Source organism: Vulpes vulpes, chromosome 12, assembly GCF_048418805.1.
Source record: "Vulpes vulpes isolate BD-2025 chromosome 12, VulVul3, whole genome shotgun sequence".
NCBI lineage: Eukaryota > Metazoa > Chordata > Mammalia > Carnivora > Canidae > Vulpes > Vulpes vulpes.
Window position 1 is genome coordinate 37,176,743 of NC_132791.1, and position 13,464 is coordinate 37,190,206.

General features: G+C 33.6%; 1 protein-coding gene across 9 annotated transcripts in view; it reads right to left on the reverse strand.

Annotated features, from left to right (window-relative positions):
• CNTLN (centlein) overlaps window positions 1-13,464 on the reverse strand; it is a 322,986-nt gene that overhangs the window by 74,612 nt on the left and 234,910 nt on the right. For all 9 annotated transcript variants that reach the window (XM_072728210.1, XM_026001444.2, XM_072728209.1 and 6 more), the window contains 2 exons: window positions 8,442-8,535; window positions 8,138-8,361 (listed from right to left, as the gene is read on the reverse strand). In XM_072728210.1, the coding sequence (XP_072584311.1) occupies window positions 8,138-8,361; window positions 8,442-8,535 (318 nt within the window). The remainder of the gene's footprint in view (window positions 1-8,137; window positions 8,362-8,441; window positions 8,536-13,464) is intronic.

Genomic DNA, 13,464 nt, shown 5'->3' on the forward strand with positions numbered 1-13,464 from the left:
CAACTCATCTTTGACAAGGCAGGAAAGAATATCCAATGGAAAAAAGACAGTCTCTTCAATAAATGGTGCTGGGAAAATTGGACAGCCACATGCAGAAGAATGAAACTGGACCATTCTCTTACACCATTCACAAAGATAAACTCAAAATGGTTGAAAGATACAAGTGTGAGACAAGATTCCATCAAAATCCTAGAGGAGAATACAGGCAACAATCTTTTTGAACTTGGCCACAGCAACTTCTTGTAAGACACATCTACAAAGACAAGGGAAACAAAAGCAAAAATGAACTATTGGGACTTCATCAAGATAAAAAGCTTCTGCACAGAAAAGGAAACAGTCAATAAAACTAAAAGACAATCTACAGAATGGGAGAATATATATGCAAAGGACATATCAGATAAAGGGATAGCATCCAAGATCTATAAAGAACTTATCAAGCTCAACACTCAAGAAACAAACAATCCAGTCAAGAAATGGGCAGAAGACATGAACTGACATTTCTCCAAAGAAGACCTACAAGCACATGAAAGAATGCTCCACATCACTTGGCATTAGGGAAATATAAATCAAAACCACAATGAGATACCACTTTACACCAGTGAGAATGGCTAAAACTAACAATATAGGAAACAACAAATGTTGGTGAGGATGTGGAGAAATGGGAACCCTCTTGCACTGTTGGTGGGAATGAAAGCTGGTACAGCCACTCAGGCAAACAGTATAGAGGTTCTTCAGGAAGTTAAAAATAGAGCTACCCTCTGACCCAGCAATTGCACTACTGGGTATTTATCCCAAATATACTGATGTAGTGAAACACCGGGACACCTGAACCCCAATGTTCATGGTAGCAATGTCCACAATTGCCAAACTGTGGAAGGAGCCATGATGTTCTTTACCAGATGAATGGATATGGATATATATATATTTATACATACACATATATATATAATGGAATATTAGCCTCAGAAAGGATGAATACATACCATTACTTTGACATGGATAGAACTGGAAGGTACTGAGTGAAATAACTCAATCAGAGAAAGACAATTATCATATGGTTTCAGTCATATGTAGAATATAAGAAATAATGAAGGGGACCATAAGAGAAACCAAGGATACTGAGTGGGGGAAAAATGAGAGAGGAAGACAAAGCATGAAAGACTCCTAACTCTGGGAAGCAAACAAAGGGCTGCAGAAGAGGAGATTGGTAGAGGATGGGGTAACTGACAAGCACTAAGGCTACATGATGAGATTAGCACTGGGTGTTGTACTCTATGTTGGCAAACTGAATTTAAATAAAACATATTTTTTAATAAAATATTTTTTTTAATGTGAATTGGTAAAAAAATAAATAGGAAAAAAAAAAGAACAAATAGGTCAATGGAACAGAATAAACAACCCAGAAATAGACCTACCTAAACGGAGTCAACTGATCTTTGACAAAAAAGCAAAGGCAATACAATGGAGATAATATAGCCTTTCCAACAAATTGTACTAGAACTTTTGTTCATTTACAGGCAAAAGAAAAAAAAAAAGAATCTAGGCACAGACAGACTTTATGTCCTCACAAAAATTAATCTGAAATGGATCACAGACCTAAGTGTAAAATGCAAAGCTAAAAAATTCCTAGAAGATAAAAAGAGAACCTCTAAGTGATCTTGGGTATGGTGATCACTTTTTAGATACAGCAAAACATGATCCATGAAGAAAATAATGGATAAGCTGAACTTCATTAGGATTCAAAACTTCTGCTCTACAAAACAGTGTCAAGAGAATAAGAAGGCTCACTCTGCTATAAGTTGGAAGAAAATATTTACAAAAGACACATCTGATAAAGGACTTTTTCCGAAATACCTGAAAAATTTCTAAAACTCAGCAATAAGAAAACAAAGAACATAATTAAAAAGTGGGCAAGAGACTCAAACAGATATCTTACCAAAGATGGCAAATAAGCATATAAAAAGATGGTCCACATCATATGTCATCAGGGGAATGCAAATTAAAACTACCATGAAATATCACTACACACTTTCAGAATGGCCAAAATCCACAACACTGTCAATATCAAATGCCAGTGAGAACGTGGAGCAATGGAATTCTAATTCATTGCTGCTGGGAATCAAAGTGGTACAGTACTTTGGAAGACAGTTTGGCAGTTTCTTACAAAACTCAACATATTCTTACCATATGACCTAGCAATCATGCTTCTTAATATTTGCCCAAAGGCACTGAAAACCTAAGTGCACATAAGAATCTTTATGGGTATATTTATAGCAGCTTTATTCATAATTGCAAAAACATGAAAGCAATGAAGATGTCCTTCAGTAGGTGAGTGGATACATTAACAGTGGTATATCCAGACAATGGAATATTATTCAATGCTAAAATGAAATGAACCCTTTTAAGGATAAAAGACAGGGAGGAAACTTAGTTGGATATTATTAAGAGAAAGAAGCCAGTCTGAAAACTCTTTATATTGTATAATTCCAACTATATGACATTCCACAAAAGGCAAAGATATGGAGACAGTAAAAAAGATCTGCAGTTGCCAAGAATTAGAGTGGAGTGGGAAGGATAAATAGGCGAAACACAGAGGATTTTTAGGGTGGTGAAAATGAATACATGGATATGTGTTACTATATATTTCTCCAAACCCAAAGAATGTACATCAGCAAGAGTGAACTGTAAGGTAAACTATGCATTTTGGATAATTATGATATATCAGTAGGTTCATCAATGTAGGTTCATGAAATAAATGTACCTTTCTGATGGGGATATTGACAATGAGGGAGCCTATGCATGTGTAGAGGCAGAGGATATATGGGAAATCTCAGTACTTTTTTTTCAATTTTGCTATGAACCTAAAACTACTCCCTCCAAAATAAAGATTTAATAAAAGTACATACAATTTCATTGCTCTCAAGTTCTACCTTTCACAAAACATTCAGCCAAAGTTCTTTGACACTTTGTAACAAGGTTTGGCTTCCCTCCAGTTTCCAAAAACATGTTCCCCATTTTCATCTGAAACCTCTCCAGAATACCCTTAATGTCTGTATTTGTAGTATGCACTTCAAAATTCTTACAGCATGTACCCAAAGCTGCTTCCACATTTTTACATATTTGTCACAATGCACTCAACTGCCCATATCAAAATCTGCATTACTCTGCTTGGGTTGCTATAACAATAATAAAACCCCCAAAGATTGGGTGTTTTAAACAATAGATATTTAATATCTTATAGTTCTGGAGGCTGGAAGTATGAGATCAGAATGCCAGCACGGTCAGGTTCAAGTGAGAGCTCTTCTTCTCTTTCTATAAGGTCACTAAACCCACCATGAGGGCCCCTCCCTCATTACTTCATCTATACGTAATTACCTCACAAAGGCCCCATCTCCAAAAACCACAACAGTAAGGGTTAGGGCTTCAACATATGAATTTGGGGGAAACACACTTCAATCTGTAGTGATAATACACCTCTTGAAATCCATTTTGTTATTTAAACAAATACAGAAAGGAAATTAATAAAACAACTCATCTATCCATATATAAATAAATGATACAAATTATTCTACTTTCTCTAAATCCATGATTGCAGGGAAAGGCTTATTAGAAAATAAATTTTACACAATGTAAAATTCCACAAAAATTTAAATTTGATACCTTATCAGCTGATATATTATTTAATACCTAATATAAAACATTCAAAAAATTTTTCTAAAAGGTAGTTTTACAGGTAAAGCTGCATTTTCTTTTACAATATGGATTCTGGCAGTTTGCTTCTATGAGTTAATGCTGTTTAAATCTACATGATGACACGTATGTGGCCATAAAGGAATTTCCAAAGTCATAATATAATTAAGTAATGTTATTGGAACAAAAGAAGATGACATTTACATCTTTTTGTTAAGATATGGGACTCATTTTTCAGACTTTTCAGATGAATTATGAGTAAGTCTCTTGAATCAAAGAACTGGGTGTTGAAACTGGAAAAGCTAGTCAATATTATAAACTTTAACATTTCTATCCCTTAATGTTCACTTTTATAATAGAGATTGAATGTGTTAGAATAAGAAAACCCATGTTTTAATTAGAGGTTAATTTTATTTTATTTTTATTTTTTATTTTTTTAATAAATTAATTTTTATTGGTGTTCAATTTACCAACATACAGAAAAACACCCAGTGCTCATCCCGTCAAGTGAGGTTAATTTTAAGAAAATTCACCTTAAATACATTTTACTTTGTTGAATTTAATAATAATTGAAGTGCCTAATAGTAGGTTTCTATACATCTAAAAATGTTATATAGCTATTACATTTTATCATAACATTTTTAAAAAGATGTTTGAGAGTGAGCAAGCAAGAAGAGGGGCAGAGGCAGACGCAGAGGCAGAGGGAGAAGGAGATAGAGAATCCCAAACAGGCTCCACACCTAGTATGAAGCCTAATATGGAGCTTGATCTCACAACCTTCAGATCATGATCTGATCCAAAGTCAAGAGTCAGATACTTAACCAACTAGAGTGACCCAGGTACCCTCTTCCATAATATATATTACACAAACAATTGTTATGTTGGTGGCAGGTTCTATTAATTTAAATAGAGAATGGTTTTTATTATATTATTTTGTCAGCCATAAATGTATTATCAATAAAGTCATGCATATACTTTTATTTGTTGGTATATTTTCCCATTTAAAATCAATAAAAAAAATTTACTGAGACATAATTCACATGCCACACTATTCATTCACTTAAAGTGTAAAATTCCAATGCCTTTTTGTATATTCACAGATATGCTCAACCATCATCACAATGAATTTTAGAATATTTTCATCACTCAAGAAGAAATCCATATACTTTAGCAATCACTATCATGTTCTTCTTTTCCCCCAGCCCAAAGCAAACACTAATCTACTTTCTGTATCTCTATATTTCCTATTCTGTATTATTTCATATATATGGAATCATGTATGTTCTTTTCTGACTTGCTTCTTTTACTAAATGTAAAAATTTTAAGTTTCATCCATGCTATAACAGGTATCAAAACTTCTTTACTAAAATATATATGTGTGTGTGTATATATATATACATATATATATATATACTTCTTTACTTTTTGTAGTTTAATAATATTCCATTATATGTATACACCACAATTTATCCTTTCATCAACTAATGAATATTTAGGTTGTTTCTACCTCTGGTTATTATAAGTAATGCTGCTATAAACAATATTGCCTTAATTTACTATCATGTTGTACAGAGCCTTACACTACAACAGAGGCAGGTGCCCAGGCTTTCTCATTTCTTTCCTGAGTATTCACAAAGCTCTGTGAATGCATGTATCCTCCAGATTCCCAGGAATATGTAAGAGCCTTTCAAAAATTTTATGGACACCTCATTCCCCAGCTTTTCCTTTTAAGCTATTTGGTAATATATTGTTTGACCTAAACTACAATCTATCACTTCAAGCAGCCTGAACTTAAAACACTTGCCTGTAATTGTTTTGACAATCCTATCCACCCACCTCATCTGACAAGAAGGCTGCTCAAAATGAGTGAGATCAGAGTCATCTTTTCAACAGGGGTCCTCAATGAAAGAATCAGACAGGTCAAATGATGACAACTGTTTGGGAATCAGGCTTTATAGGAGCTATAGTTCCATTTAGCTTCTTCTAGTAGTTGCCAGGCTGCATGTGAAACATGGACCATCTTTATTCCCAGGCTACTGCTGAGCTGGAATGGTAGAGAAGGGGACCAAGGCAAATTATAATGCCACAAAGTTTCTTGTTCTTATTTGGACTCAGCTGTTTTTCTTGAATAATATTCTCTAGATTGTTGCAGGTTTGGTTAATTTCCAGAATTTCCTACAGGAAATATAACTGTTCCTCAATGTACATAGAGAGTCTCAAAATGTTTTACAGTTTTCATGGAAAATGCTTTTATTTGATCTTCGATCTTTTCAAAGGTAGGAATTTATAGCATAGAAAACTTGTAACTCCCTTGATCCATCAATTGTTTTAGAATTATTATATTGATCCTTTCTCAGAAGATTAGGTTCTATACAAAGTGTTATGAAATGTTGATTCTCAATAATGTTTGCTTGTTTTTTTCATTTTTGTTATGGAGGAAAAAAATCTTCAAAATCCTTATGCTAATAGTGATACATGCTACAACATGGATGAACTTTTAAAACATTATGTAAAGTGAAAGAAGCTAGACATGAAAGGCCACATATTGTAAGATTCCATCTGTATGAAATATCTGGATAGGCAAATCTTGAAGGGGAGCAGATTCTGTCACCCCAAAATTTGGTCTCTTTGCCATAAAGATTATTTTGAGGTAACCAGATCCCAGCAGATTCAAGAAAAGCTCTTTATCTACTCCTTTCAATTGCCTTAATTTACTTTGGAAAGCAGGCCTGTACCAGGAAGAGAGGTATTACCAGAAATAACTTTTACCTATGAAATTATTTTTTAAAAGTTTTTACTTATTCATTTTAAAGTAAAAGAGAGCAGGGGGAAAGGCAGAGGGAGAGAATCTCAATCAGACTCTATGCTGAGTGCAGAGCCTGACATGGGGCTCGATCTCATGACCCTGAGCCCATGACCTGAGCCAAAAAACAAGACTTGGACACTTAACCAACTCAGCCATCCAGGCACACCCCCCCCCTTTTTACCTAAGAAATTTATCTGTGTAACAGAACAACCTTTGTTTTTCAAATATTTCCTCTAGCTTTCCTGTGAAAAGCCTTCTTCCCTTTGTTTCCCCAGACTCCATCCCTTTCCTTAGATCAGGGTGTTATATAAGCTTCAATTATCTAGCTGCCTGTTGGGTCTCATATTTTTATGGGGCTCTCATACATACGAAATTGAAGTTTTTCTCCTGTTAATCTGTCTTATGACAATTTAATTATTAGACAAGCCAAATAACCTAAAAGGGAAGTAGGATAAATTTTCTCCCTCTACAATCTATATGGATGGAATGTAGATTAGGAGTTGCCTAGAGCTGACAAAGATGGGGGAAGGATGATAGATAAAGAGTACAGGGTCCCTTTATGAAGTTATGAAAATATTCTAAAATTGATTTTGGTGGTAGCTGCACAATTTTGTCTATATTGTCACAATCATTTAATTAAATAAGAGAATTGTGTGGTATGTGAATTAAATCTCAAAATTATTACAAAAAATTAATAGTAGATGATTTAAATACTTCATTCTCAGTACCTGATAATAAGTGTGATAGAACTAGACAGAAAATAAGCAAGAATATAGAAAAGTTGAGCATCATTATTAACCAACTAGACTCAATAGATTTATACAAAACATTCACTCCAACAACAGCAGATACACATTATTCTCAAGTGCACATGAAATATTCTATAGTGTATATTATCTGTTGGGCCAGAAAACAAATCTTAATACCTTTTTAAAATCCAGGTCATATAAAGTAACTTTCAGCGTACGTTTGGAACATGGGTCAGATTTGTTTATAAGGACACTTTGGGAATAAAGCCAGAACACGGTTCTTATTAGTAAAACTAGCATAATATTAATACTTTATAATTGAAACATTTACTAAATATTGTTTGAGTCAAAGCACTAGATAATAGTAGAGAATTTAAGCATAATTTAAAATTATATATAATGATTTAAAAATTATTTGATAAAATGAATTTTGTGTAAGACAAATTTTCAACAAATCATTTTTATACAAGCAAATACCTAAGAATGGAAACTTAAGGAACAATCTTTTCCTTTTTACTTGCTTTAAGATTAAATTATGATAACCAGCAATGTTCTAATGTGTCTGAAAAAATTACAGAAACTCAATTCTCCTTAGTTTAACAAGAGCATAGATAAGTTATAGGAACATATTAAAATTGATATTTATGCTAAAATCTTCATGTTATACTAGTATTTGCAAAGAGGAACTGAGGCAATTACTATTTAATAATTTGATTTATAATGAGAAATTCAAAGTTTTAAACATGGGCAAATGGGCAACCTAAATGCATTTATGGAGCCTGTTCTTAAAATCCAAGTTACAACACAATAACACAAATATGAACCAAATAACACATGTAAAACAAAATATCTACCTTCATAATATTATAATTAATTTCTAAAGTTCCTTTACCTTTATTGTCTGTCTGCTTATCTGATATCGTTGATCAGATACTTGTTGTTGCTGAAGGAGTTTTTCATTAATTTCTTTATATTCTTTAATGGACAATTCTGCTGTTTTCTTGGCATTCTGAAGTACACTATTTTGTTGTTGTAAGGATACAATACGTTCTCGTAATAAAATAATATTGCTACTTGATTTCTGGGCCGTTATATTTTTCCACTTTTCTCTGTTAACTATAAAAATAATGTTCATAATATTGATTTTAAAACACAGCAAATTAAGAAGACATTGTTAATTTCATATACATTCTTACCTCTGGTAGGAACTGTTGTATGTGAGCTCTTTTGTATATTACCATTCTTCTTTTGAAAAGTTGATTTTTTTGCATTCTTGTAATGAAAATAATTCTAAATTTGAAGGTTTTATAAAAATTAGATTATTACTCAATAACAACTTCAAGTGAACATAATAAATAATATTTCTTTACCTAAAAATATATTTATGCAGACTAAAAAAATTTAAACAACAAAATCTATAATTGATATCAAGAATTCACAAATGAACATAATATGTGCATTAAAGTTGAACTAGAAAATAAAAGAAGTTGATCTAGCAGGCACAAGATAGAAATACAAAATCAACCGGCTTGTAAATTTGTAGAATTAAATCACATTTTCCTTGTTGTGGGGAAAAAAAAAAAAAAAGTGGTAGCAACTCAACCTACAGGTAGTTTAAAAAACTAGGAATAAATAAAAATAAGAATATTTAATAATTTATTCTCTGGGAAAATAGGTCCTTTTCTCAAATACTCTTATCTGTTGCACATAGACTGATTAAACCCTTCTGACAAATAAAGCTAAAATAATGTTGATGGTAATAAAGTAGCTTTCCTTAAAGTTGTAGGTTTTCTTCATGACATTCTAATACACTGAAGTGAAATAAAATGAAGCCATGACTTTTCTTCCAAAATATTTCACTGATTTAAAATAGGGGGGTGGGAGAGAGTAGGAGAAGTGAATAAAGGGAATCAAAGGTAAAAGAAAAAAAACAACTTTATTTTTCACAGTCATTGTTCCACTCTGGGATATGATAGATTTTTATAATTCATTTACACAAGTATATGTTGAATATCAGGACTCACTGAAAGCATATAGTGCTTTATAGATTTTCAGTATTTTTTAGGATATGTATACATATATATACGCACACACACATGTATATATGTAAGGTTCTATATATCATTATTCAAATGACAAGTATTCTCTGGAAAAAAAAATACATACATACAGGAAAGAAAAAAAAAGGAAGTGACCAAAAGCCTATCGTCTAGAACAATGGTCAACAACCATGGTCAAAATTTTAGGATATTTCTATCTAGGTTATTCTTGAAGATGAACAAAAATGACATTAAACTATTCATATTATATTAAATCTTTTTATCTTTATCATATTAGAAACATAAGATAATATTTTGATATGTTAAAATACAGATTTAAAAAATTATTCCTTTGCCTCAGGAATTTCAGATCTATAATTAAAAATGCCAGCAAATTAAAAAATAAAAGAGTGTCCTCAAAGTAAAAATTTAAATAAGAACATGTTTTCAAAATATTATAAATCATAATACTAAAATATGTGGTCTTATTTAAGAATTTATTGGCTGGGAAATAGGAACACTATAAATCTAGAAAATTATTGTTTTTAAAAAGGAATTTTTTTCAAAGATCCCAATTCTGGAATAAATAATTATAATAAAAACAGAAAGAAAAATAAATATTACCCACTGTTACTTTGGCAATGAGTCACATATTTTGCCCAAGATAGGGTTTTCCTTTAAGCCAATTACTTTTCCTTTAAACTTATTTATTCCTCAAAATATCTTTGAAATATTTCACTTGAGCTTCTTTAGAACCAGTATATAAGATACATTTTAAAAAAATATTTCTTTTTTTTTTTTTTTTTTTTTTTTTTTTTTAAGAAATCGTTTTTCTTTTTTTATTTATTTATGATAGTCACAGAGAGAGAGAGAGAGAGAGGCAGAGACACAGGCAGAGGAAGAAGCAGGCTCCATGCACCGGGAGCCTGACGTGGGATTCGATCCCGGGTCTCCAGGATCGCGCCCTGGGCCAAAGGCAGGCGCCAAACCGCTGCGCCACCCAGGGATCCCTAAAAAAATATTTCATTGCGGGATGCCTGGGTGGCTCAGCAGTTGAGCATCTGCCTTCGGCTCAGGGCATGATATCAGTCCAGGGATTGAGTCCCACATCAGACTCCCTGCGAGAAGCCTGCTTCTCCCTCTGCCTATGTCTCTGCCTCTTTCTGTGTCTCTCATGAATACAAAAATAAAATTTTTTAAAAAATAAAATAAATATTTCATAGCTTTATGAAGAGTAAAGTGCTAGTCATGTACTAAGCACTATAAAAACATCCTAAGCAGAACTACCAAATTACCAGTACTAGTCATCAGACTTAGTATCAAATTAACTGGACCTTAAATAAAAAGGAATTGGGCTTCCATTTCCAGGATTACTTCTGACTAGATATTCAGAAAAATTCTTTTGTTTTAAAAGATTTTATTTTTTTAGAAAGAGGAAGCATGCACAGGGGGTAGAGGAAGAGAGAGAGAGTTTTAAGCAGACTCCGTGCTGAGTGGAACCTGACATGGGGCTCAATCTCACCATCCTGAGATCATGACTTCAGTTGAAACCAAAAGCCTGATGCTCAACTGACTGTGTCACTCAGATGCCCCTATAGAAATTCAGGAAAATTTTAAACATTGAAATCAGCACACTTAAAGTATCTTTTTAACGTGGCAAAAACATTAAAGGAAATTCTGATGCCACAAATGAGGTGAAAGCAGGAATCTAAAGACACATGAGATCAACAAAGTGGCCAGCAAAATACAGGACAATTTATAATCTCCTCTGACCTTGAGATTCCATGTAAAAAGCAACACAGAACACAAAAGACAAGGAGAGATGGCCTAGGGCCCCAACCCAAGATGAGAAATTTGAGGTTACAAATCTAGAATATAGTGTGTGGCAATAGTTTGTCTCTCTCCTCTCCCTCTTTTTTTTCTGAATAGTATAACATGGAATAGATGTATCATAGTTTAACCATTCAGCTGTTGAAGAAAATTTTGATTGTTGCCAGTTTTCAGCTATTAGAAATAAAGCTGTTATGACCATTCAATGTACAGGATTTTTTTGTAAAAATAAATTTCCATTTCTCTGAGATAAGTGTCCAGGAGGGAAATAGCTGGGTTATTCGATAAATGTATGATTAGTTCCTTTTTTAAAGGAAACTGCCAACTGTTTCCCAGAGTGCTGTGCCACTTTATGTTCATACTAGCATTAAATGTGAGATCCAGTTTCTCTGCATCCTTACCAGCATTTGGTATTGTCACTACTTTTAGTTTTAGCTGTTCCTAAAGATGTATATCTCATCATGGTATTAATCTGCATTTGCCTAATGGTTAGTATTATTGAACATCTTTATGTATGCTTACCTGTGTTCCGTTTATCCTTCTCAGTGAAATGTCTGTTCATGTTTTTACTCCATTTTCTAACTAGATTATCTGAATTTCTACTGTTGAGGGTTTTTTTGTTTTTTTTTTTTACTGTTGAGTTTTGACAAAATCTTTATAAATTCAAAATATAAGTCCTTTGTCACATATATGGTTTGTAATACTTTCTCCCAGTCTATAGCATATTTTTTATCCTCTAAAGAGGGCCTTTCATAGACCAAAATTTCTTTGTTTTAATTAAGTCTTTACTGATATTTTCTTTTAGGGATCATGCTTTTGGTAACATATCTAAAAAGTCTTCAGCAAGCCCTAAGTCCTGAAGATTTTCCCTTAGATTTCCTTCTAAAAGTTTTATGATTTAATGTTTTACATTTATTATCAGTGATCTATTTCAAGTTAATTTTTGCATAGGGTATGAGGCTTAAGTATAGGTTCATTTTCCTTGTCTAGGGATATTCAATTGCTCCAGCACTGTTTGTTGAAAAGACCATTCAAGACCATTCTTCCTCTGTTGAATTGTTTCTGTATCTTTGTCAAAAATCGCTTGTTCATACTTGTGGATCCATTCCAGATTCTGTATTCCATTATGTAAAAAATAAACCTTTCTTCCCCTCTTGGTGGGTGTTTGGTGTTATCAGTCTTGACCTCAAACTGAGTAGTGGCAATTGATGCCATAATCCTCACAAAATACTTAAATTTTGATTAAAATTTCCATATTACTTTTTTTTTATATCTTCTATTTCTTTGCTGAGATTTCCCATTTCATTCTTGAGATGTTCTATCTTTTCATTTATTTCAAGTCTGTTCATACAGCTTGTTGAAGCATTTTTATGATGGTTTCTTTAAAATGCCTGTCATGGGATGCCTGGGTGGCACAGTTGGTTTAGCATCCAATTCTTGGCTTCACCTCAGGCCATAATCTCAGAGTCATGAGATCAAGCCCCACATCAGGCTCCAGGCTCAGTGTAGAGTCTGCTTGAGATTGTCTCTCTCTCTCTCTCTCTCTCTCTCTCTCCCCCTCTGTTCCTCTGGCTAGTGTTCTCTTTGTTTCCCAAATAAGTAAATAATTTTTAAAAATAAAATAAAATAAAATAAAATGTTTGTCATGTAGTTCCAACATCTGTGTATCTTGTTATTGGCTTCTGTTGATTGTCATTTCATTCAAGTTGAAGTTTTCCTGGTTTCCTGGTATAACGAGTAATTTTCCATTGTATCCTGGACATTTTGGGCATTATATTTCAAGACTCCAGACCTTATTTATATCCTCTGTTTTAGCATGCCTCCTCTGATAGCACATTGGTGGAGCAGGAGCACCATTCATTACAGCTAGTTGGGGATGCATGTCCAGTTTCTGCTGACACCATGGTTGGGGAGGGATACCTCATTACTACTTGGTGGAGGTGGAAGTTCTGGCTCCCTGAACACCTCTGCTGATGCCATCCTACCTGGGAGATGAAGCATGTCTTGTTTCTGCTCCTCACGTAGTATCCATTGACACAGTAGGGTAGGGGGGAGTGAGAGACTTTATACATATTGGGGGTGATGAAGATCCCCATTTATGTACTTGGCCTTTGAAATTACCCTTCTAGGAAGGGAGAGGGTCATTTCTTCACTGATGGATGCAGATGGGTGTCTCCCTCCCTATGTGGCCTCTGATAACATGGATGGGAGGGAGTCATGACCATTGGCTCCTCATTTTGTTTTCTCTAACATTACCCTTATGGGAAGAGGGGAGGCAAGGGGTAACTCCTTAGAGCCATGGGAGACTTAAAGTCTAGGTTCCCCTTGGGTCTTTACCAATGTGGGTTGA